This window comes from Bactrocera oleae, chromosome 3 (assembly GCF_042242935.1).
Source record: "Bactrocera oleae isolate idBacOlea1 chromosome 3, idBacOlea1, whole genome shotgun sequence".
In the NCBI taxonomy this organism is placed as follows: domain Eukaryota; kingdom Metazoa; phylum Arthropoda; class Insecta; order Diptera; family Tephritidae; genus Bactrocera; species Bactrocera oleae.
Window position 1 is genome coordinate 92697935 of NC_091537.1, and position 26103 is coordinate 92724037.

The 26103-nt window shown below is 33.7% G+C and overlaps 2 protein-coding genes and 1 long non-coding RNA gene across 5 annotated transcripts in view; 2 read left to right on the plus strand and 1 right to left on the minus strand.

Moving 5' to 3' along the window:
• The window catches only part of LOC138856354 (uncharacterized), a 46291-nt gene that overhangs the window by 7682 nt on the left and 12506 nt on the right, over window positions 1–26103 (minus strand). Inside the window, exon 2 of the long non-coding RNA XR_011395569.1 lies at window positions 22957–23028. This is a non-coding gene — a long non-coding RNA (uncharacterized lncRNA). The remainder of the gene's footprint in view (window positions 1–22956; window positions 23029–26103) is intronic.
• Window positions 777–15752, plus strand: LOC106626236 (thrombospondin type-1 domain-containing protein 4). Of its 3 annotated transcripts, none has more exons than XM_070107234.1 (7): window positions 777–944; window positions 12283–12447; window positions 12576–12774; window positions 12868–13022; window positions 13082–14182; window positions 14271–14421; window positions 14953–15752. In XM_070107234.1, exons 2-7 carry the CDS (start codon window positions 12409–12411, stop codon window positions 15117–15119), a joined length of 1812 nt encoding a protein of 603 aa, XP_069963335.1. In that variant the 5' UTR covers window positions 777–944; window positions 12283–12408; the 3' UTR covers window positions 15120–15752. The 3 variants fall into 3 exon arrangements, with proteins under 3 accessions (XP_069963335.1, XP_069963333.1, XP_069963334.1); XM_070107232.1 differs by having other exon boundaries at window positions 777–940; XM_070107233.1 differs by having other exon boundaries at window positions 777–871.
• loh (lonely heart) overlaps window positions 19973–26103 on the plus strand; it is a 78946-nt gene continuing 72815 nt past the window's right edge. The window contains exon 1 of the mRNA XM_070107241.1: window positions 19973–20828. The gene's annotated coding sequence lies outside the window, so the exon portion shown is untranslated. The remainder of the gene's footprint in view (window positions 20829–26103) is intronic.

A 26103-nucleotide genomic window follows, 5' to 3' on the forward strand; every position in this document is an offset into this window, starting at 1 on the left:
TATATTTGTAATTAACTTACCACCTCTGACTTGATTTAATTGTCGCTAGACCTTAGGCCTGATTTAATAATACCATTGTGTTTGTTGCTTTTATTGTTGTTATTATTAATGAATACTTTCAGCGCATGTGTGCAATACGCTCGGGGTTGTAAACATTTTTTGACGACTTTTCAATATCACTTACATTGTTGTTGTTGTTGTTGATTGTTTACACATAAACACATACACTTGAACCCACCACCCGCTCCCACAAGCGCGCCGATACTTCAAGTTCACTTGGCGCGTTTTCTCATTGCTTATTGGATCTGTATGTTTTTACTTTGCTCTTGTTGTTGTTGTTGTTGTTACTTTTCGATTTTTCACTCATGTGTATTGGCCGCCAATAATTGTGTTGTTACTTGGCTATTGTGCCGTACATATGTATGTAGTTGAGATCGGTTAGTGCCTTTGCTGTTGTTGTCGTTAGTTGTTTGCTACAATAGTTGGCAGCAATTGCTATGGGATGCTGCATTGCTGCTCTGCAAGCGTGCGATTGCGGCTCTTCATGAACATTTTTTAGTTATTTTGCTATTGTTATTGTTGTTTTTATTATTTTTATGTATTTCTGTTATGATTTGGTTAGCGTTGCTCGCGCATTATTATTGTTATTGTTTTGGCTTTTATCTTATGTACCGCAATGTATTTGGTGTGTGTGATTTTTCGCTTTTAATTTTCTTTTTGAACGTAGTATATATTTTTTTGTGTTGAAAAATTCGAAATCATAAATTTTTCTCGTAGCCAAACTCATTCGCCGATGTTTTGTCAACCGCTCAACAACGTGTTGTTAGTTGCGTTCGGTGTGTTCCGGTATTCTGTGCGACGGTATTTAGCGGTCAGTGGGTGAACTAATGAGTTATTAATTGAGTTTTGGCGGTGAAACGTTGCGAACAATTAAAATTGTGTATGTGTGTGATAAATTGCAGAAAATAAAAATCTCATTAGTTAATCGTTAATCAAAGCACGAACTTTTATAATTTTTTATACATTTAAAAAAAATATTTTTTTTTGTGTTAAAAACTTTGACAATATACAAGTATTATACAAATTAGTTTTTTTTGAAAAGAAAGTAGAAACAAGTTTTATTACTAAAAAAAACCACTTAAAAATATTTAATTATTTCAATTCATCTATTTAAGTTCTTTATGAAATATGTCTTCAAATACAAATATGAAAATTCAATCCACTAAGAAAATCTACCATGCTTATATCTTCAGTCGTTGACTGTGCATTACTACATATACGAACATATATATATATATATATCTACATATATATGCTTCTTTTGTGAATAGTTGTAGCTATAAAACTTGCGTGCACCTAAACGATTTATTCACCTGTTAAACCAAACGTGTTAATTGACACTAAATACATCTATCAAATAAGAATTTCCTACATATGTATGTACATACGTATCCATGCATACATATATATTAACTAGACTTAACATGCAAGAAGAAACATTTTAATTTTTTCTGCTATTTTCACCTTTTGCATTCTGTTAAACCCTATTTCCTGTCAAAGTACGGCAACGTGGTAACAAATTATCAGTGGCTGAATAAGAGAGAACGGTTAGCGAGAACAGATCATCCACCAACTCTATCTGCATCATCCTTTTTTGTGGTTACTGCTATAGAATCAGAAATTATAGAACTCGTGTTACCGTTACATGATTTTTGCACCTCTAAATCCCTTGTGCTGGCTGCCGTAGCAGCGGGATTTCTCCATACACGGTTACCCCCTAGCATACTTTCAAATCTTGACGATTTGTTGCTTGTTAAATTTAACTTTTATTCGAGGTTGTATATTTTTTGCGATTGTTATATGTACAAGGCGGGAGCTTAGTAGCAACTATCGTCATTTGATGACTAAACACATAGTAGTAGTAGATTTTCACGAAGATTTTTGGCATTAATAGTTATTGAATGGCGCCAAAGCACCCGTCATGTCGCTGGAGGGCTTAGATGCACTCAGGATTTATGAGGAATACAGTACTACCCAAAATCTCTCTTAAACTCTTCCTCCCTAGACGCTGAACGCTGTCCGGGACTGCATATTGGTTATTCGTAGCAAATGCTTATATATAAAGGCCTTTCAATATCCGCAACCTGTTACCCGTTCGGTTGCTTACAACTCGGCACTCGCCGTTTCCGTGTTCGGAACTGACTCGATAGAAGTCTTACACAATATTTTGACGGCTTGATTTTCGATATGCACTTATTCTAAAATTCATTTCTGCTGACACTCGATACAAAAGACTGTAGGAACATGGCTCATGGGGCTGACAAATCAGGAAAGACTGCAGAAAATGTCGAGAGCAAGGCACCAGCGAAACACTGGATCATCTGTTATGGCTTCAAGCCACGGTATGAGACACTGAAAGAGGTATTGTTAATGAACCCAAAGAACATGTTGAACTTCGTTCATTTGCAAGGTTGATTACTCCTCATGGACTACGTGACGGTAGTCTATCTGATATCGCTAAGAGCCATAACTGGTGTATGCGTGGCTTATTACCTTACCAAACTAGCCCAACCTATCCTATTCTAAAATTATTTGTAATAATTGTTTGTTTTATGTTGTTATAGAAAGCTTCAGGGTTGAAAGAATTGAAGATTTCCAAATTCATGCTGCTGTTGGTTCTTAGTTATATAATACTTCGAACAGTTGACGTCTACGCGCCTTTAAAGTCTTATTTTGAATTTAGCATGAATTTTCATTCCCATAACCACACTACAAATACTCAAATAATATTCAAAATATTGTTATAGACTCGTACTTGATAGGAGTTACAATGTTTAACTAGTATCTTTTACGAAAACTACTATACAATTTAATGTGAGAAGTTTTCTTGATTGCGATTTATATCCCATTTATCTTGAGAACACACTGCTTCAAGTTTCGTAAGTTGTTCTCTAAGTTCAGAGTTTAGAAAAAAGGGCTAGTTATCTAAACATTTGCTAGTCGTTGTGTTTGCTGGGTTGTGTTTGTGGTGTGGAAACCTTTTAGCGCCAAAAAACTCTCCGTTGCCATGGATGAATGGATAATGAACATTGGCTGTATTTAGTTGTAAGCTTGGTGCAGTTGCACTACCGAAATTTTCATCAACAAACAATTGATATTTTAAAATAAATAAAAGCAAATAATTCGTCTCGCATAATGGAAAGGAGATCAAATCGAAATAAAAACGCACAAAAAATTTATGTTTTCACAAAAATGTTATTTTTTCACCTTCCACTTGGTCATCGTCATTACCTTTCGCTTTGTTGCAGTACACACATGCACATAATCGTACATATGCATGTATGTATGTATCTATATATGTATGTGAGTCGGTGTAAGTGAAATTGTGTGAATTTTCGTATAACGGAAAGTTTTATTTGGTTATTATCTGTTGCTAAATTATCTGTTGACGTAACATCAATGTGTGTGCTGAGCACAAATAACAAATAGACAGAAAACATAAGACAAATGGCTAAACACTTTGACCCACGGCGCAGCTTCAGTGTAATGTGTATGTGTGTGTGTATTAGCACATGCTTGCCGATATACAAATAAACATTCATCATCTTATATACACATATGTACATACTTGTATATAATAGTGCATAAGCACAGGCTTTTCGGCTAACAGTAACAGTTGATCTGAAATATTTATTTTCATTTACCGTTAAATTGCTATTTTTCTTCAAGTCTAGTGTTCAGATAATAATGAAAAGTTGCCATTTAATGTTTTTTGCTTTTTGCTGTTTGAGGTGAGTGCGGTTCCTAATGTTTAATGTAGCAGTAGTTATCAGTAAATCTGTATGGAAAACTTTAATGAACAGCCAGTAATGTGCGTAATGAAAATACAATAACAAATACCATAAAACTTTATTTGAACCCGATTAACTAACATGGAAAAGTAATTAGCTAAATTATTATAATTTTTATTTTTTATTTCTTAATTTTTTTATTTTTATTTGTTGTAAATGTTTATCATGGAACAAGCAGACAAACATTTTTCTTTATTTTGTCGAAAGCTGGAAAATTAAATATTTATTTAATGGAGATTAAATAAATTCGATGTTTAATTTGGCGTGTATGCAAAAGTTTGCAATACGTTTTCTTATAAATTATTGTTAACTTGAAAAGCATCCGGGAAGTGGGTCAATTAATGTCCGATAAATTTATTTTTCTTGCCTAAAAATACTTATTACATTTTGTTGAGAGGTTTTTTTTGTATTTGATTTACTAAGTAAAAATAACAATGGCACATTTACAGCATTTAATGTATTTTAATAATCGAAAAAAAAATGGCTCCGGCGGTGAGTTACATTTTTCTGTTTACAATTACCTCTAATCCAAAAACCAAAAAAATTTATTATAACTATGATGATGAATACAGGTAAAAATCGAAGGACTGGTTAAATTGTCGATTTTTAACGATGGCGGCTTTCTAAAAGACTTGTTTTTTGTGAAAAATTTACACTTCAAAATTGAATTATGACAAAAATGAAATTTCAGAACTTTTTCTATGTAAAACAATTATTTTATTATTTTTATAAAAATAGTTTGAAAAATGCGTTGACATTAACAAATCTCTTGCCTAAACGTTTTTTAATTCCCCCAAAGCAAAAACACTTAAAGTTAAACATTCAGAGAACCTTGAAAGTAAAACATTTTTCACATGTTGAATGAGATTAATTCAAATATAATCTTTACATTAATTCATAAATTCCTCCACAACGCACAAAAGCCAAATGTCATTGTCGCAATGCTTGCGCTGCAGTGGTGGCCGCTGGTAGGCTCATCAACCGATGCGACAAGCGAATTCGAGCGCACATGCCGCTTCTGCTGTGCGTTAAACGGTGAATTTAAATTAAGTCATGTGTGCGCGGCACATTAGTCTATTTGCAGTTATTATTTTCTAATATCTTTGCTTTTGAAGAAGCCAGCCAAGTGTTTGGTGAATGGCATTTCAGTGCGTAAATATTTTAGCTGAAATTTTGACATTCTTTGCACTTGAGTGAAATGAAAACTTAGACGATTTGCCTGAAAAGTTGTATTAAAATTATAAGATTTTTGTTTAAAATATACATACTTGTATAAGACACACACAGAAAAAATATATTTACATATATTCTATTTTTAAATTTTTTTTATTTTTTGTGTATTTTTCATTCATTCAATAATCAGCGTTCTTATAATTTTTTTATTTCATTACAATATATTTGCATTTCAATGCTAAATTTCTCAATAAATATATTTTTTTTTGTTATTACAAATTACTTTTGCAGGAGTAAATAGTGCTTGTATTAAACATGTGCGTGTTTGCTAATTTTATTGACGGAAAGCCTTTGTAGCGGCATTTTATGTGCGGCTCACCGAACTTTATAACCGTTGTCGGCTAAAAGCCCAAAGTGTTTTTATTCATATAATTTCATTCTGCATCCATATAGTAGCGCAAACACATTTGTACATACACAATTATAAATATGTTTTTATGCATGTATGTGTAAGCAATGTGGTAAAATCTTTTCTGTGTCATAAAATTATAGAATTTGTGTTTTGTTTTGAAGCATTATGAAAGCTTATTAGCTTAGAATGTCAGGACAAATTTTATTTATGAAATTTACGATTTGTTTATATTTTTGATAAAATTGAACATTTGTCATATAAAATTATGGCATGAACTAAAATAATAGTTTGTAGGTGGTCGCGTTCTTGAAAAATATGGAATAAATTTCAAAAGTTTTAAATTTTGGTTTTATGTTTTTTTGTTGAAATGAATTCTTTTGCTGCTGAGGTCATAAATTTTTCCTTTTTGGAAATTTTATATTACATATTTAGAAACATAAATGGTTTTAAGACTACTTTAAAACTTAAATTACTCATACGCCACGGCAACGCTTTGTGCGACAGAATATTATCGGAAAACTATTTGTATACCCCGAATAGGGTATACTAAGTTTGCCACGAAGTTTGTAGCACGCAGTAGGAAGCGTCGGAGACCCTATGAAATAAATACACAGATGATCAGTAGGACGAGCTGAGTTGATTTAGCAATGTCCGTCTGTCTGTCTGTATATACGCAAAATAGTTCCACAGTTTGTGAGTTATCGATCTGAAATTTTGCACGTTCTTTTCTCCACAAGAAGCTGCTCATTTGTAAAAACCGCTGATCTTGGACCACTATAGCATATAGCTGCCATACAAACAGAACGATCGGAATCAAGTATTTGTATGGGAAACTTTTTTATTTGACGAGTTACTTTCATGAAATTTGGCATGCATTATTGTCTAAAGCAACGGTTAAATCATCGAAGAAATTCTTGAAATCCGAATACTAAAGCATAAAGCTGCCTTACAAACAGAAAGATCAAAAACATTTTTTTTGTTTTTATACGCATTATAAGAAATTGGGGTCTACACGCAGGTTCTGCCAAATATTTGCTTTAAGTGAGTACTTAATAAGTTTGACTCAAAAAAAGTTTTATATTGAGTTGAAAAAACTTTATTAGTTATCAATGAGGGTTTAAGGGGAGGTTCTAAGTGAATATCTAAAAAATATTTCGATGTGTATGTGTTTTTATTTCTAAAATCAATTTTAAAAAAATATTTCAATATACAAATATTTTCAATTGATTAAGCGTTTTTACGACTTCACTGCTGGCTGGTCATCTGTAGGATTGAAATACATATACATCTCTAATTGCTAGAGAGCTATTCAAATCCAAGTGCAATAACGTTTGACATTCGAAAGGATAATTGGGTATTTGAACCATAAACTTGTGCTTTTATATGCACTTTCCACAAGAAGCGCTATCAAAAGTGTATTTCCCACAGAAAGTTCGATATTATTGCCCCACAGACAGTACTTCAGCGGCTCGAGTTAAATACTTTCTACTTCAACTCGGAAATGTATGAACAATTAGTTCACAGCTGTCTTTGTAGTATTATATGTAGTAGAATTTGTAATTGAAAACTAAAACGAAATAAATTGCCTATACGACTCTGCTGGTGCGAGTATACACTTTCATTTACTTTCAATTAGAAATGCTAACTTATGGCTAAATCGCTACGACTGCTGAGCAATCAAAGAAATTTCGTATCTCGCATAGTTCATGCCACCTTTCAAAGTTTGCAAGCAGAAACATACAGACATATGGCCGCATGAATTTATGAATATTTGGGTGTTGTTAGTTAGAAGGAAAGCTTTTCGCCCGTTGGCCCACAGCCAAATTGACTTTTACTCTTACCACAAAACACACGACCGATAAGTGGATCGTAGATGCAGTACATACATACAAACATGCATACATATGTATATATGTAGATACGGCTAACTTTAGTTTGGCGCGGGAAATGCTTCCTGACCAATGTTTCTAAGCAATGCCGGCGTTGAACGATTGAAATCAATCAAAACTCTATTGACAGCTTGAATGCACATATGGCTGGGCGATCGGCGATAGACGATCTATGAGCTGATCACAGACAGGCATTTCGGCTAAATATTCTGCAGCGGCATAAACCATAAGTGCCTGTGGACTATATAGTGTATGTAATAGTGGATATGAGGCTACTTCTCCTGTCGATTGACTTATCACAAAAACACGTCAAATGAAGCAGTGCAATATTTGTAAACATGTAACGCTTAGTATTTTCGCCACCGGTTTGTGGATTCAGCTTAAAAATTTCAAAAGCGAAAGGTGAATACACATACATATCTATTTGTCAGCGCTGTCAAAACAAATCTTGTTACTTAAATACATATTGTGCGAGCTACTTATGAACTCTCGTTGGTATATGTGTATATGTATACCTATGTGTGTCGTGGCGTTCAACAAAAATATTTTTAACGCCCAATATTTGTGATACTACCAATTTATGACAAAATATATTTCTGTCATAATTCACTTTGAACGACAGCGCGCTAAGAAAATATGCGTTAAATAAAATATTTGAAAAAAAAAATATTTTTAGAAATAAACAGTTTTTTGTGCAACATTTTCATTACTAAGCGAACGCTTATATTCGGTCAGAATAGTTAAACAATTAAAAATTTTTAATAAAAGAATTAAGAATATCAAATTGCTAAATTTTTTAAGCCAATTAAATTTTTTGCAAATTTTTTTTTATTGCTGCCTACTTAGTTCACATAACAATTTTTTTTATTAATTAATTTATTTTTAGAGTCTTTTTCGGATTTCTTTGCTCACTGGAACCCGAAGTCATTTACAATTTCAATAGCAAATATGAAAGCACAAGCGCACATAATCATTAGAAAAAAAATGTCATTGATGATCATGACATTATTACAATTGCTGACAGCAGCGTCGTGACATGCTTGTTGTTGTACAGCAGCTGTAAAGCTTTTGATGTCTTCATCTTTTGAAATTTCTTCTTGTTTTTCCTCTGCGCGCTGCACTAATTATGATATTGTTGTTGTTACTCTAGGCGATGATAATGCATATTTACAACTAATCATTTAATGACCTCTTAAATATTTTGTAGCACACTTTTTTTTACAAAATTTTTCTTTGGATTTTTTTTCCCGGTTTTCTTTAATTAACTATGTGGGCGTCGAAATTTATTGTCGAATTGGTTTTTATGATGTGAGAACTTTTTTATTCGCCATTTAATCTATTAATTTGTGCCTTAATTGTTCGTAATTAAGCGTGAAATGTGTAAGCGCACGCTTTTCTTGGAAATTTATGCGCTCTTTGATGGATGTACTAAGATGTACTAATAAAATTTATTGGTGAACTTAATTGTTTTTCAAACGTGGTGGATTGAATCTGTTTTAGAACTAGTGGAAAAGTGGAAAGTGTTGACTTCTTGCTCTAGTGCGTAATGATCGATCCTCTTAATTCTCGTAATTTTCTCCTTTTCCTGTAGAAATCGTTCTAAGAAAATATTTTCAGTAAAACAGTATATTATGTTACATTAAGTATTTGTATGACAATGTGGTGTAAGCAAGAAATATCCTTCTAATATGGTATAGGCTTGATATGAGTGAGAAAAATTTGTAAATTTGGAAAGTGACTCAAGACATTCATTCCATATTAATTTGCCTTTTAAAATTGAACAATTTTTCAAAGCAATAAATTTTAAAATATAAAAAAAGAAAATTCGAAATATTTTTCTCGATATTTTAGTATGTACCATCTGATCAAACTTGACTCAGACTGCCAAAAAAAAAAAAAAACTAAATACAAAGTAGACTCCCCAAAACACTTCTGAAACATATTCATTGATTGCTTAGTGATGATTCCACTGGGAACACGAAATGTCAAACAAACTCTTTGATACATTTTTTTCATGGTAAAAATTGCAGGACCAACTTTTCACATCGCAAACCAAAAGCTGTTAAACATACACCAATTGATATATGGAAATCAAACTTCACACGAACATAAAAAGGTTGTACCCATCTAAGATATAGACTAATTTATATGGGCTAGTCCGGGTAAAATTTGATCAGATGGTAAATTACTCTTAAATATCCATTAAAATCTCTACTGAACATTTTTCGAGAATTACTTAACTTAAAATGTACAAAAATTTCAACAGCGAATCTTTTGATTTTCTGTGCTAATGTGTTTTTAATACCCTCTTAGAATCATTAAGTATGAGAATATATGTATGTATATATGGCTGATGTTGCAAGACAGCTGTCAACAATAAACCCAATAAAAATATGTAAGTGTTTATGTGTGCCTGTTGCCTCAGTGCAATCTTAGCTGTAAGTTCACTTGCACTTTGACATAATACAATTTACGAGCAAAAATAACGATATTCAGCGTCAAAACTCAAAACTGTATTGAACTGCTCTTTGAAGCAAATATTGAGCAAATAAGAAGAAGAGTAAGAAATTTCCAATCATCAGTGATCTGCGTGAGCCTCAACGCTGAATTATTTTCTGGGCTAATTAACAAGTGATAATTGGGTCAGGCCGATTGGCCGATAGACGCACTTTGCAACAAGTGCTATGGAGTGCCCTATAATGAGGTCACAAGTGGTTGTTGGTGATTTGTTTGAAGTCAAGTGCATATCTATTGCCACAACCCGACGAGTGTCAATGTATTGGAAGTATGTATGTATGTTTTGGGCCGACGAGTATTAATACGTTTTTTATTGCCTACAAATTGAATAATATTTCAGCACTTCGTGCTTCAGATAAGAAATAAGCAAATCACTTCTGCTCAAGTGACCCACTGAGCTGTGGAAATGGCCAAATATAGGAAGTAGATATTTCCATAAACAAAATTTTTTATTTTATTTTCGAATTTCTCTGTTCCGACTTACTCCGGCCTAAGCAAATATGTTGCCGTATATATAAATTTACCTCATGGTATTGCTACCAAACCGAAATTGAATAAAGTAACGCTTAATTGAAATGTTAACGTAAATAACTGTATATGCGTTGCCTATAAAAGTCGAAAGCTCGATGCACAATGATTTTTCGCTGGATGTGTAGCAATTCATAAATTGCCTGCTGCTTGTGACGTGACAGCAGCGCTTGGCGTTGGCGGCGCACGCTTTCAATATGCCATACCTATAAGAATTTGTCTGTAGGTGTGTGAGTGTGCCGTGCTATGCCAACCGGCGCTAAAAAGCGGGAATTGTTTAATTAAGATTTATGCGATTTGGCAAAGCATTGGCGCTCAGCAAAGCAACGCCACCGTCTATAGGCCAAAGCATAGTTACCGTGTTTCGTTATTTATGCCATGAACAGGGTATATTAAGTTTACCACGATGTTTGTAACACCCAAAAGGAAACGTAACAGACACTACTTGTATAAAGTATATATTTATAAAAATAATTAGCGTGACGAGCTGAGTCCATTTAGCTATGTCCGTCTGTCTGTATATATGCGAACTAGTCCGTTAGTTTTTAAGAAATCCTCTGAAATTTTACACTCGTCCTTTTCTCATCAAGAAGCTGCTCATTTGTCGGAACCGCCCATATCGGACCACTATAGCATATAGCTGCCATACAAACTGCACGATCGGATTAAAGTACTTGTATGGCAAGTTTTTTCATTTGACAAGTTATCGAAAATTTACGAAATTGCCATACAAACTGAGCCATCACAGTTCTTTTAAGGAATCTTGTGTAATTGTGAAGGGTATTATAGCTTCGATCGAAGTCAACATTTTTTATTGTTTCTGTTTTTTTTTATTTTTTGCATAGCTGTAAGCAATTGAAATACATATTCATATATGCGAATGTGTTCGATGAAATGCTTAAAAGCATACCGCACCGCAGACCATTTCAGTTAGTTACCGCTTCGACGCTTGGATGTGTGTGGTCCACACCGGCCTATATGGACTTGGCAAAGAAATTAGGGGAAGTAGGCATATTGGAGTGTTGACTGTTGGCGGTGAGTACGGTGTGTGCGGTGGCGAAGGCGTCTACCACTGCTCGTTGCCAACTGTGTTTGGTTGTTAGGTGGACTAAGTGAATTCCTGCATTGTTTTTTGCGATTAGTTAATTCATTTTCAATAGATTGGTTAGCGTAATTAATTGCCACCATATGCCATACTCATGCCATGTTCTCACTTACTACATACGCGTTTAAATAATCGCATTTCGTAGGCCAATGTTTCAACATGAAAAAATAATTATTTTATTTCGGTCAATTTCGATAAGTTAATTGAACTTTGTGTTATTTGCACTAAATGGGTATCTATTTATAATATATTATCTATATACATATATAGATATTGCTTAACACGAAAAAATTAGAATTTATTTTCCAATGCTTTTTGAAATCTTAATTGAAAAGAAATGAAAGTTTTTTAGTATTTTATACCAAGAAAATTTTATGGCGGTCTTACGACACTCACTGATTTGAAAACATCAAAGATGGGAAAATTTTTTACCACATCCGTTTTCATGCGTAGCAAATCAAAGTCATTGTTTTTGTAATTAATTTCTTCTATATTTTTAATTTCCTGCCTAGGGACATTAATCTTAGGTTGTTGTTATTGTATACGAGTATTATATATAAGTTAGGGTACTTCGCGATCATCTGTGACCAAGCAATAACAGGGAAATCCGATTAATTGTAATGATTCTTTCATAAGCCGACCAAACAAGCCGGCAAGTTGTTTGTTTTCAACTCATAAATATCCTTATCTACAAGAGGTTATACTAAATCTTTTGCCACACATACGATCTCTAAAAACACAAATTTTGTTGAAGGCCATCGCAGCCAAATTTAACATGCGTATAGAAAATTTTATAATTTTATGTAGATCGTATTCGCAAGAATAAGCGTAAAGACAAACAGTTTTGAAGGAAAATTATATTAAAGACATAATAAGGAAAAAGTGTTGGAATCGAAGCAACGTAATATGATATATTAACTATTTAACTACAAAATGTGGAAATTCTGGACGGTTGTATTAGTATTGAATTTGGTAAGTTCATATACATTATATCAATTTATTTTAATTCGAAACCTAATGAACTCTTTACACTTTAAATTTAATGTGTATATACTTCCGAAATCACTGTGTGTCTGAAATGCTCCCAATTGGTTTTATAGGCAGTTCATGAGAGTGGTGCCATACGGCCAGCCACCACCAGCGACGCCCAAACGAAATGTGGTTCAGTGTTATGTGAGATGGTCTCCGAGGTGTTCAGCAAAGCCAAGTTAAGTTATGGCTACAATTATGTGCACACAATTCCAGCGGGGGCGATGAACTTAACGGTCAAACAGCTGGCACGAAGTGATAATTTACTGGGTAAAACCAAAATGGGATTTCTAACTTATAAATATTATGCAATTATCTAAATAATCTAAAGTCATACTATTTAAAATATTTTTATTTTTTTAGCACTGAAAACTATCGATGATATGTTTCTGATTAACGGTAACAATCGCGCCTCAGAGAGTGGTATATTTGAGTATAATGACGACAGCTATGACTACAATCGCGAACTGAGCATAATCACTTCTAAGGGACCAATAAGTAAACCCGTTGTGCTTTTGGTAAGTCTTAACCTTGATTAACAAACTGTTAAAATAACTATTATATTCGCCCCACCTAGCTCTTTGTGCGCGGTCACAATTCAGGCATCAAATATGACTACACTCTTCCCGTACCGTCTGCTTCCATAACTGAGGATGAGGAGCTGCAGTCACAGTGGAACGAGGTGGGTCAGCCACTGGACGAGTTAGATGAGAACAACATCGATGGCTCCGTTTCGGCACAGATCGCACGCGCACGCGAACGCAAACGCCGCAAGTTCTCGTGGAAATTACTCGGCTTTGGTGAATGTAATCGCTCCTGTGGACCAGGTATACAACCACCCATTTTTCGTTGTATACGCGATTTGCCGACGCGTTATTATTCACCTAAGCGCTGTGCCTTTGTTGAGAAGCCAGTCTTCAGTGAGGACATCTATCGTTGTAATCGTGGATTGTGTCCAGCTTATTGGCGCGCTGGTGAATATGGGGAATGTAAATGCGCCGACGGTGAGGTCGAGGGTGTACGTTCACGCTACGTGTATTGCGTACAGGAGCAAAATAACGGCAAGGCGGAAGAGGTATCCGAAGATTTGTGTGAGCAACAGAAACTGCCTCAGTTAAATGAGACATGCAATTGCCCAAAGTTAAATCGACGTAAAATCTACGCACGTGGACCGGACAAGACACCACGCGTCTTCTCGCGGCTGCTTATAGCGCCCACTTTGGTGCGCAGCATTTACAACTCAACCACGCCATTGCGCCGGCATCTGCGGGACGATCGTGTAGACAAAGCGGGTGTGTGGTTGATGTCGGGCTGGAATCAAGAGTGTTCGACTGATTGCGGTGCAGGTTTTGAGCATCGCTCGATCTACTGTGATCGCACGCCACCCTATACGGATCTTTGTGATCTACGCTTCACGCCAGAGCAGAAGCGTATTTGTAGTGGTAGTCAACAGGCTGAGGCGTGTCAGTATGGTATATGGTTCACTTCCGATTGGAGTAATTGTACTGGCGATTGCTTTAATTTACAACGTAAGCGCGCTGTGCTTTGTCTGCGCGATGGTGTGGCGGTGGATGAGTCGGAATGCGATTTGTTGTTGCGACCGCGCGCTGTTATGAATTGCACACACAAGGAGGTGACGTTTTGCGGGTCCAAGTGGCATTACTCCGAGTGGTCGGAGGTGAGTCTTTGGTTTATATAAAAAATAGCGCGTTAACAGCGTGTAAAGTGCTTCTTTTTAATAATTGTAACTTTTTTGTGTTTGATAGTGTTCCCGCTCTTGTGGTGAAGGCGTTCAACGACGTTATGCCAAATGTCTGGAATTTGATTGGAAACAAAAGGCGATGGTAGAATCGAGCAATTGTAAATATTTGGAACGAGAGCCGGTCTATGGAACATGTAATGTGCAGAAGTGTGAAGGTAGGAAAACAAAATATTAAAGTGATAGGTTTGGGTAAAAAAAAGATCATAGAGAGGTGAAACAGGTAAACTCATAACATTTTGTAGAACGTGATTTAGCTTTGTAATAAAATAGTTATTGAATAAATTGGACCGGGTCCTGCTGTGTAAGTCCTCAATTCATCAATTATTCGATCTACTATAAACGCAGAAGAAAGTCAAGGCAAAATATCGAAAAAAAGCTGAAAGAGCCTAAACATAGCGAGTTATTTTGGGACTTATTAATAATTTACCGAGGTTTGGGGCTCGATATCTCATAAGTCAACTTACTTTAGATCAAATAGTTAAGGGGAAAAGTTTCTAGTTATATGCACCCTATAAATATGCAAAAAATATATTTATTATTATATATTATTATAAAAATCTTTTCCAGTTAGTTTCACTTTGGATATTTCAATATGTGACTATAATTAATGTACTGGCTAGACATACTAATTAGAGTTTTTACTTTTTTTTCAATTACACCGCATATATTCTTCTTCCTTCTCACAGAACTCAACACACTCTTCGATGTGGAGCGTGATATTTTGAAGCCAGTTGATCCACCTGTCAATTGCAAAGATGATGTGAGTAATTGTCAGCGAATAAATCGACAACGATTGTGCAAATTGCATTACTACAAAACCTACTGCTGTGCCACATGTAGCGGATATGCTTAGCGAATGCGTTTAGCAATGGCAAGTAGAGGAAATATGTGGCAGCGACGAGTAAAGCCGAGAAAGTTACGCTCCAGCAGCTTCAGAATGGAACTGAGGCATTGCGCATTTAATTGTATTTAAATTATTTGCTTCAACGACAATAACAATAACTATCATAACATTAGCTTAGCATTTAATGTAGTTTATCTGGTAAGATGCACGAAAAGTTGAAAATAGAAGAAATGAGCGAAGGCGCTTAAGGCACGTGATTGCAGTATGCGTCTGCGAAAGCACAACATATAAGAGTTTAATAACTGTAATTGTACGAAATACATACATCTGTAACATATTTGAAATATTAATTTAAAAACGTTAACTAAATGAATGAAAAGCATTTTTAGTACTCTGTGTTTCGATATCTCTTATTTGAGAAAATTTCAAATATTTTTATGTCAAGTGAGTTTAATAAACTTAGTGTATGAGTACTAACCTGCCATATAGGCACATGTACAAGAGCATATCTGCATATATTATATATGTATGCATTTACTAACCTCCATAGAGTCATACCAAACATATTTATTGCATTTTTACGCGTTTATTTGTAATAATTCAAATAACTGTATAAATAATAAAATAATAAATAAATTTTAAGTCTTCTTTCACTTTCTATTCCAGCGACGAAGCAATTTGCGACCGCCTTCGCGGTGGTCCGAAAGTGTGGCAAGTACTTTGCCAAATTGGCGCGCCAAATTGCGGCGTAAAATATATTCAGCGTCGAGGTTAGGTGCCGCCGTTGCGTTGTTAGTGCAAATAGTATTTCTATTAATTGATTTTCGCTTTTGAAATTAATATGCAATTAGTTGCGTGCAATTATTGATAATTTATTTATTTTTTGCTGTCGCAAAGAAAAGAGCAATGAAAACTGCAACGCAAGTCTTACGAGCTGTCTGAGCAATTATTTAATTGTTAACGCGTGTCTTCACTTGGCTGCGAGGGTGTATCAAGTCAAATTGGCTACAAAAGCGTCGACTGAATATTCAACTTTTCTACGATTATAAAAAAGTATCAATCATTTGTAATTCAGTTTTTATCCAATATATTTTTTCAATTACTGCACATTATAAAATTTCGTATATAAAAAAAAAAAATACGGTTTCTATTATATCTGACCTTTCAAATTGATCTTTATTACCAACACACTGTGATCCACGCAGTTTAGATTGTGTTATGCACTTAATCATTTTATTGAGATTACAAAAAAAAAAAAAAAAAATTAAGCGAAAAATGCTTTTTTTAAAAAGACGAGAGTGAAAAAAGTAAAATGTTCAGACCAAAATTTAGTATTTTATTAGATGCAACAAAATTTTTATATGTTGTTATACCATCTGATCAAATTTGATTCGGACTGGTCCAATGAACTGTGCGCGCAAACCGAATCGAAAAATATTTTTTTAAACTGATAAAACTTTTTTTTTATTTTCGTGTAAATTATGATCTCCATATGTCAATTTTTGTGTGTTTGGCAGCTGTTTGTTTACGACGCGAAAGATTTTTCGGGCGATTTTCACCTTGAAAAAAAAAATTAATCATTTGCTTGAAATTTTGTGTGTTGTAATAAAATCGTGGCTACGGAATCGCTGAACACGTTGCAGAAGTGTTTTAGGGAGTCCGCTTTATCACGAACATAAATATTTTAGTGACCAGAAGTATTTAGTGAAGGTCGTGAAGTCATCGATAACTCGCCTCATGCGAGACGTCCATCTACCACTGTGAATGGCAAATATATCGAAAAAGTTAAAGAACCACTGTTTGAAAATCATCGTGTTGGCATCAGAGAGATAGCAAAAGATCTTAAAATTTTTTTTGGATCGACTCAAACACATTTAAGTTAATGTTTTAGGCATGAAGCGGGTATTGACACTAGACTCCTACCAAAATATCTGAATATTTTGCAAAGACGACGTCGAGTAGAGGTCGCAAAAGGGATGCTTGACAACGTAGCTGATCCCACATTTATCAAACGCTACATTACTAATGACTAGACGTAGCTTTATGTATTATATGATATATAGGCATATATATACAATATATGAGGTCGAAACTGTTCAACGATCTAGCGCATATCGCACTAAAAATGAGACAAAATTCGCAGAAGGCACTGAAGAACATCCCAGCCGAGGCTTATAAGAAGTGTGTTGAAAGAATTAAAAAATTAAGCATTGGTCTATTTTGAAGGCGCTAAAAAAGATTTGTATAAAAATATGTGAAAATGTTGTGGTGAAACTTGATCAAATGGTATCATAGAAAGCATAAACAATACGAGCCGAGTTCGAGTCTTTTTGATGAACGGCAGTGTTGTTAGTAACTCCTCGAGGAATGACTTTGTGGCCCACATTTCCTTAAGATCAAAAAGTACTCGATCTACATATTTTAGATAATTGCTTCTAATACAATATAATCGAATAACCATATACGAATTGCATTTACTTTTGAAAAAAAAATAAATAACTGACAAAAATTACCTAAAATCTTTGAATAATCTTCGGATACAAGCTCTGCACGGGTTTTACAATCGTATTTCAATAGTTTGGCGCAAAGCGTAATGATTTTTAGAAGTTTATTGCATACATTTAGGATGGAAAGATCAAAAAATACAACAAGATTTCAAGAGCGATAAATATTTTGCGATTGCTGAAGGTTCACAAAGTAATAATAAATTTGTAAAAGCAAGCAGAAAATATCAATAAAGCCCTTACACATATAATAAATTAATAAATCACCATAAACACGCGCATTATGTTATTTTTATTTCAGCAGATACTAGTCTGCGTATTTACTAAATAACTTTACGCGAAGTCGAAGAAAACTCTGTGCAAACACTCAAACCTGCCAGCCACTACCCATTTTCCAGACCACCTACTTACTAACCGCAATCTCTAGAGTGCAGCAGACTTCCTTATCACCCGGCGTCAAATGTAAAAGAAAACAGCAATAACAATTGTAATGAAAGTTTAAAAAGTATTGAAAAAATGGTTTTGCTATTTGTGTGGAATAAATTGAATTCTTTACAAAGTAATTCCCGGCATTGTATTTGCGCATAAAAGTGCAATTTCCTGTGTATTCTATTTTTGAATAATTTCCGTGCTTATGAGTTGGAAAATGCAAATCAAGTGTCATATCAACACTTTACAACAACAACACATTTGACCCAAAAAGGCGAAGAGTGAGCGCATTAGTGCGTGTAAATGTCGACGGGTGCAACTAAACTACATGAGGGGTGGCATGCAGACAATAAATATAAATTGTGTGGCAACACGCAACATTTACCAATAACATTGAAAAGAAATTTTGAACAAAAACCGGGATGGGGAAAGTGGAAAGTCACAGCCAGCGCTCCCACTTTACATACAATTATAATGACGTTCAGAATAGAATAGAATTCATTGAATCCGTAAAACAAAGCATCTTTTCAATTTACCAAAATTTTCCAAATTTCTATTTTATTGTAAATGCCAAAAATATGCGCCAATCAAGTGTGAAGCATGAAAACGATTATGCCCAAGCATTCAGCGTCAACAGCGTGTAGTATCAGAAAATCGAACCAGATTAACATTCTCTGTTTCTATGCTGTCGGCAGCCGATGTTAATTGTAACAGATTATGTTTTAACAGAATCAGAGAATGTTAATACGATATTGCAGAATTATAGCATGTTAGTTGAGTATGCCTACAGTGGTGGCTGTAAAATGAGGGTTGGTAAAGTTACCAAAATTTACAGTAGCGCAAAAAATAAAAATAAAAAACTCGTCTATTAAGAAAGATGCAATAATAGCAACATTTAGTATTTTTAAGTAATGCGTGGGATATTTCAATATCAAATGTTTTTGCTATGTAAAAAACCAAGCAAAAACGTTGACTCCGGCTGCACGTAACACTTCACAGGTGCATTTATTATAGCACAAAAGGGTGTGAAAAGATCGCTATTTTGATTTCGATCGTTCAGTTTGTATGGCAGCTATATATTACAGTAATTCGATCTGAACACTTTGTTGGGATATTGTACTGTCGCCTTGGATAATAATCTTTGTCGAATTTAGGAAGATATCTTATTAAATAAAAAAGTTTTCTGCACAAGAACTTAATTTGGATCGATCAGTTTGTATGGCAGCTATATACTATAGTGGTCCGAAATAGGGGGTAACGATCAATGATCATCTTCTTGGGTAGAAAAGGACGTGTTCATAATTTCTGATCGGTATCTTAAAAACTGAGGGTCTAGTTCGCGTATATACTAACGGGTGTTAAAAATTCGTGGTAAACTTCATATACTTTGTTTTAGGCATACTTATCATCTTAGTAGACGTTTTTGGCTAAGCTAATTTTTAGTAAGTATTTTAGAATTCAAAACTACATATTGATAATACCATTGGACAAATTTATTACTTTTATGTTATGGACACTTAAGGTCGGGCGAGCGTATTATGCCCGCGCAATCGCTTAGCCACTAGTGCACTTTTCTGCTGTAAAATATGAAATTAAGTAGAAACTATTATGTTAACAGTATCTCTGTATACAACATACTGTAATCAGAGAATGTTACTCATTCGCGTTAATATTGTGGCCCATGCTAACCTCCTCAGTCATGCTCCACAGCTCGACGCCTTGCTCAGCTCGTTTGCAGCATTGCATTGCACGACTTTGTTTGGCTGTCTGACTCCATCTGACTTTGCCATCAAGTGACTTTTCTATAGCCGGCTCTGTGGCTGCTGCTGCTGCTGCTGCTGCTGTTGCCTTTCAATGTTGCTGATAATTGTGCTGTTGCCAGTTTGTTGCTTGGCTTCCCCAAACGCATTTCCCGCAATTTCAGTTTTGATTTGCGTACGGCGCGGTTAAGACGGACTTTCTTTCCCAGCATTTTGCAAATAGCTTCGTGGACAGCACACGCACTCCGATTTGGGATATGAATGCGTCAATGTATTAGCTACCAAGCTTGCGCGAATGTGACACATGTGGAAGTGACGTAGCGTAACCACACACACAAACACATATAGTGGCTTGGATGTGTACTTAGTGGCGAAGTGTTTATTGTCTTGTCGTGGCGCGTTGTTTTTGCGGACGGTCGGTTGATGTGTGGTGCCTTTTGTAGGGCGTTTCGTGTCGCGTGTCGAGGTGCAGAATACAGAGTTGGGGAAAAAAGTTTATCAAAAGCAGCTGAGATTAACTGACACGCGGGAAGTTGGCGCGCCAGTAGTGTGCAATTAATGCAACAAATAAATAAGTGCGAATCGAACGATAAGTGTCTGAATGGCCCCTTTTTGATGTGCTTGTAAAAAAGGGTTAATTTATTGATGCGAGGACTAATAATATAATTCGCTGAAGTGATTTCGAATACTTCGTATATTCAAAGGCGAGATTAGGCGAGAAAAATAGATAATCACAACAACAATTTGTAATAAATATTGTATTTTACAGTACTGATTCATATGATAATGAAAACCTATTTGCATAACATAAAAAATTATTACTAATTATCAATTGTAAAAATATTAAAAACAGCGTCGAATACAGTACTAATTTAAAAATTCTTGAGAGTGCTTAAAACAGTGTATGTCAAATTTTTATTTTGATTGATATATTATTGATAGGGCTGTTAAACTGACTTTGGAAATCTGCAGTTAAATAAAGTTTATAATAAAAGTGCACAACTCCAAATAAGCTTTTGCATTTGGTAAGTTAATTTATAACATAAATAAAATTTGTATAAACGGTTGTAAGAGTTTTTTTATATGACAGAATGACTGAGCTCCTTTTGTTTATAGTAATTTTTTTTTTTAAAGGCATGAGGTGAGAATTTACAGAAATTGTTATCTTTTCATGAAGACTCTACTAGCTGCCTACATACAAAAGCTTCGATAATGATGCTTTGGTATTAGTCGGTGTCAACTGTTTAATTTTTTTTGTACTAACCAGAATACTTAAATTTATTATTGACTAATATTGAAATTAATATATAAGAGCTAATAAACTACTGAATAAATATTTATGTTAAATGGGCTGATTCGTTCCCGGTTAAAATAAATGATGACCAGGCAGAAGTCTGAGCGTATATTTGTTAGGAACAGGGTTGCAAATAATGCATTATCAAGTAATTAAATTAATATTAAAATCAGTTTCTTTTATTTTGTGATCCTGAAAGAAATGATTTGAAAGTAGTTTTAAACCTTCTAAACCCAAATACCAGATTGAAAGGATTGAAAAAAAATGTTAAGACCAAATGACGGATTAAAAAAAATTAATCTCAAATACCTGACTGAAAAAAGTTTTAATCCTCAGTTTACCAATATAAGAGAGATTAACTAGAGCTCGCACATGAGCCATCATATTCAATACTCTAGAGCGACAAACTTACATATTCAAACGATGTATGTTTTATCAATTTTCAGTTCTGATTTTGGAATTAAAAATTTAATTTTTCATTTTGGATTAAGAATTCAAAAAAAGTCAGCAGCCTATCGGATTTGTTTTAAATTTTGTAGTGGTTTCCATAATTTCTAGACGCATGTTAGAAATCATAAGATAGAGTCGGCCCAGTTTATAAAGAAGAATTGTATAAAATTGTTTCTACACATTTGACGCTAAAAATTTTGAATTACATCTCACGAGCGTACTTGAATGAATGGCAGCATCAGTAATTATTTGAAAGTCGATTTTAAAATAAAATCAACAACTAAAATTTAGACAAGGTTGCTATTGCACAGTTTTCCGCTTTACAAGCATATCTTTCAAAAAAAAAATATATATATATATATAACTTGTATTTGAAGTATGAGAAAAGGTTTGAATTATTTGCTTCTTTAAAGGAAGTAAAGAAATAATCTTGCAAAAGTACAGAAATCTACAAGCATTAAAAAAAAAAATTCGTATGTAGTATATTAAAATCAATAATGTGTGTTTTTTTCGTTGTGCACTGGCGAATTATTTAGAAGAAAATATAGCAATAACAACTGCTGTAAAGCGCGTTCGCTCAAACACTGAAACCTTCCTTATCGCTGCTTCAATAAAAAAAATAAAAAACAGTGCGGTAGGAAAGCTGTGACAAAACAACATTTAACAATAATTACACTGTTAAGTGCTCACTGGAGAGTCCTAAGGTTTCATGCCGCCTCTAAATGATTAATTTTTTGTTTAACCAGACAAAAATTTGGAGGCCTGCCGTTGCTTGGCGACAGTCGAACGTGTTTAAAAAGTAAAAAGTACTTTACAGCCTAATAGATTTTGCGTTTTTCGGCTTAACTATTTGCAAAACACGCACGAGCACATTTGGTAATCAGTATGACCGAATGACGAAGATAAAACTTTAATTGTATGTAAATATGGTTTCACAGTAACGATGAAAATAAGAAGGGTGTGATATTGACAATTAAGAAATTTTCATTCAAAATTTTAGACTGCGCCTAGAACTAAGGATTCATAAGATACACACAAATATGACAACAGGGATATATTCTGTAAATATTTGAGTAGTCTGTTTTTGCAATCGACTTTGATGATATAGTGCTGCATACTGCGTGAGAGCATTTTAGCCTTTAGTAGTAGCTTAACCTCCGGTGTATCCACGAAATTGCTTACATTTCTATCGCAAGTGTGTTACAGACGTACAAATGCTTTTCAAAGTTTTGTTTGTTATGCAAAACATTACGGCGTGACAATAATAAAAAAAGAGTGTGGAAAAGTGTACATAAAAGTATGTTCAACGAAGAACTCGCCTAAGTGGTAATAAAACAAAAAATGCAAACAAAAAGTAAAAAAAAAAATAATAAATAAATTCTGAAAACTATTCTTGTTTGCATACTTACGGTTTCACGCCTTTATTGCTGTACTTTTCCGCCAGCAATTGCTTCTAACAGCTTTAGCCAACAAGTTCATCGCTGGAAATTAAAAGTTTTGTTTTAATGTGAGCCCACAGAATGGAAATTAAATAAAATACATTAGTTTAGGAAATATGTCCCTTTATTGTTTTTGTGGCTTTTTCACTTTTTGCTTGCTCGAATAATTATTTGTGATTTCGCTGTTGGAGGCGCTGAGAACTTTTAAATTCTTATTTACGTTGCAGATTTAATTGTAAGTCGCTTTTCATTTCATTTCATTGAAAGTGAACAAAGCTTGTACTATTATTGTGAAAGTACAACAATTGAAATATCTTTTTTGTTGATCCTAATTAATAAAGCTTTCCACTTTGTTTTGTTTTGGCGCTAACGGATATTTGTTTTTAGTTTTTAAAGAACGTGACGCTTCAAAGATTCTTTTATACTCTTTTTACTGTTACTAACATTATTGCTGTCTGAATTCATGGTTGTAATCAAAATATTTTTTTGGGAAATATGAAAATGAATAAATGTACGAAGCCTATGAATCGATTACGAAGTATTTTTACATGTCAACTAGTGAATTTCGAAAAATCGAAGTTTTTATTGCTTATATTTATGTCGCATGTACATAGCATATATGTATATGTTAAATAAGTTATTTCGGCCAATATATTGTTAGATATGTATGAGCATATTTATAAGATTCTTAGATATATTTGTAAATAATAAAATAATGATTTTTTGAGCCAAATGTAGTGTAAATTTGTTCACTAAAATCGCCACCATTTTGTCCAAAAACATAATTTTGACTATGTCTTCGATCATTACTTGTATTCACATATGGTAATAATAAATTTTTTGGTTTTTGGATTTTATATAATTTTAAGCCGAAAAATATTCCACACCGTCAGACACATGTTTTCGGATGTTCTCCTAGTGATGGGCTACGCTTTTAAGAAAATACAATATTTTTTAAAATATTTCGCTGATTAATAAGTTCCATTAAGTTTTATAAATTTACATTATTTTTATTTATTTATTTAACAAAATGCCTTTTGAAAAAATACACAAAAAAAACGTGTTTTTTCTGACTTGCAGTTGAATATAACCCCTTAAGGTTCTAGAAAAAGATTAAATTATGGATAGATCGAAATAAAAAATTAAACGATGAAAATTGGATCAAAACTATTTATATATTATGAAAGTTAATAGAATTTTATACTTAACGTCCTCCATATGTGACCGACTACTATGGGTAACCTATTAAAGTAAATTTCAATTCTGGATGGTTGAGAAATAGTTTGATTTTAATTTTCATGGCAGAAAAAAACCTATTGAGAATAAGATGCTGCTCTAACTTTTCCCAAAATTTTCTTGAATGATTATATTGAAATATTGCTGAACTAAAACGAGAGCATTGGTTAATCCATTGAAATTCAGTAACATCGCAGCTCTCTAAAAACTCTCTTATGGTAAGGGTAAGTTTTCCATACACACCGTACTACTTATCAACATTTTTAGCAATAGATTATAATGTTTCAACAATATTAATTATTGTTTGATTACAACAGGCAAGAATTTTGTGCTTGCCTTGTTTAGAGTTTACCACTATTCCCGTCTACTTCGTTAGGTTGAATGAGCATTAAGGTAAATTGCTGAAATTCCTGTTTCCTAATTAATTAAAGTCAAGTTTATTATCAAAGATGACAAAAAATATATTCAATATAATATCATTGTTGCCACTTACACTAGCGCTGATTAAACTTAAGCCTACATATATACATACAATCCACCGATATTCTTCACTACTAGCATATATTCTGTATGAGAATCGCTTAACTCTCATTGCACAAGAACAATGAGAACCATTAAGTGTTTACTCACTGATTGAATTTCGTTAATTTCATCATCACTTCCATTAGCAACATTATTTCCCGATAACAATAGATAATAGCCCACAACAACAGCAACAATAATGAGTAAAAAAGTTAGTTAGGAACAAGAGTTCTTAATTAAAAGTGTTTTTGTAATGTAATTGAAAACCTATGAACACACACACACACACACCCACACAGCGAGAATGCCAAGCGTATTGTATCTTTATTTATCAGCATCTGTCGTAATCGGTGTCTAGGTATGTATGCGTGTATGTGTGTACATATATTGCAGTTATAGGCTTGCATAGATATTTGTTCTTAACACACAGCACAAGCAAATTTACGAGAACAGTCTTATCTGCGAATGGTGCGTAGGCAAACAGTTACAGCTTTAACAGCGCTTGTAAATACGCTTACAACAACAATGTTGCACATATATAAATAAATTTGCATGAAACACAAAAGCAACACAGAAATAACTCGGATGTTAGAATAAGTATGCCACACTTTATCATTTAAAAAGTGGAATTTTGTTCTCGTTAAAAAATAATATTTACCATTGTGAGTAATGAATTAGCCGCTGACTTGGTAGCTGTTTGCCATTTCAAGTACAAATATTTAGAAACTTTTGAAATAGTTTACAAGTATGTAAACGCCGTTCCGAAATCAGAACTTTTCGTTATTAAGATGTACGATGTCGAAAAATAAATTGAAAAAAAGAAAAAAAACAATAAAAAAATTGAAAGAAGTTAAAGTAAAAATTTGAAACCAAAGCCAATATAGTATGAAAGTGAAGAAAATCAGTTAACTGTAAATGATAACAATTACTCCGCTCATATAAATAATAGAAAACAAGATGTCACATTTTTCCTATAATATTTAAAATATTTATTTCTACTCAAAATCTAAACTTTGTGAACAAGTGATTCGGCTGATCGGAAAACACGATTTAATGAATAATACAGCAGTAGAATCTCTAAGCGTTGAAATTTAAGGCCTATTTTGGACGATGGATTGCAAACATCTATATATGATATGTAATTTTATTTAATTTTAGAATAAGAACAGGAAAAAATAAATAAAAAAGATTTTTTCAAAACTCACGGGCGTTTCGACACAATTGACTTTCAGGCAACAGATTAAAGCTTCAGAACCTTGAAGTAAATTCGTTATGACTAGCGAGTGTTTTTGTGAATCAGTCACATTTTATAGATTTGGAATATCTTTTATATTTTTATATTAACCGTGGCAAAACTTA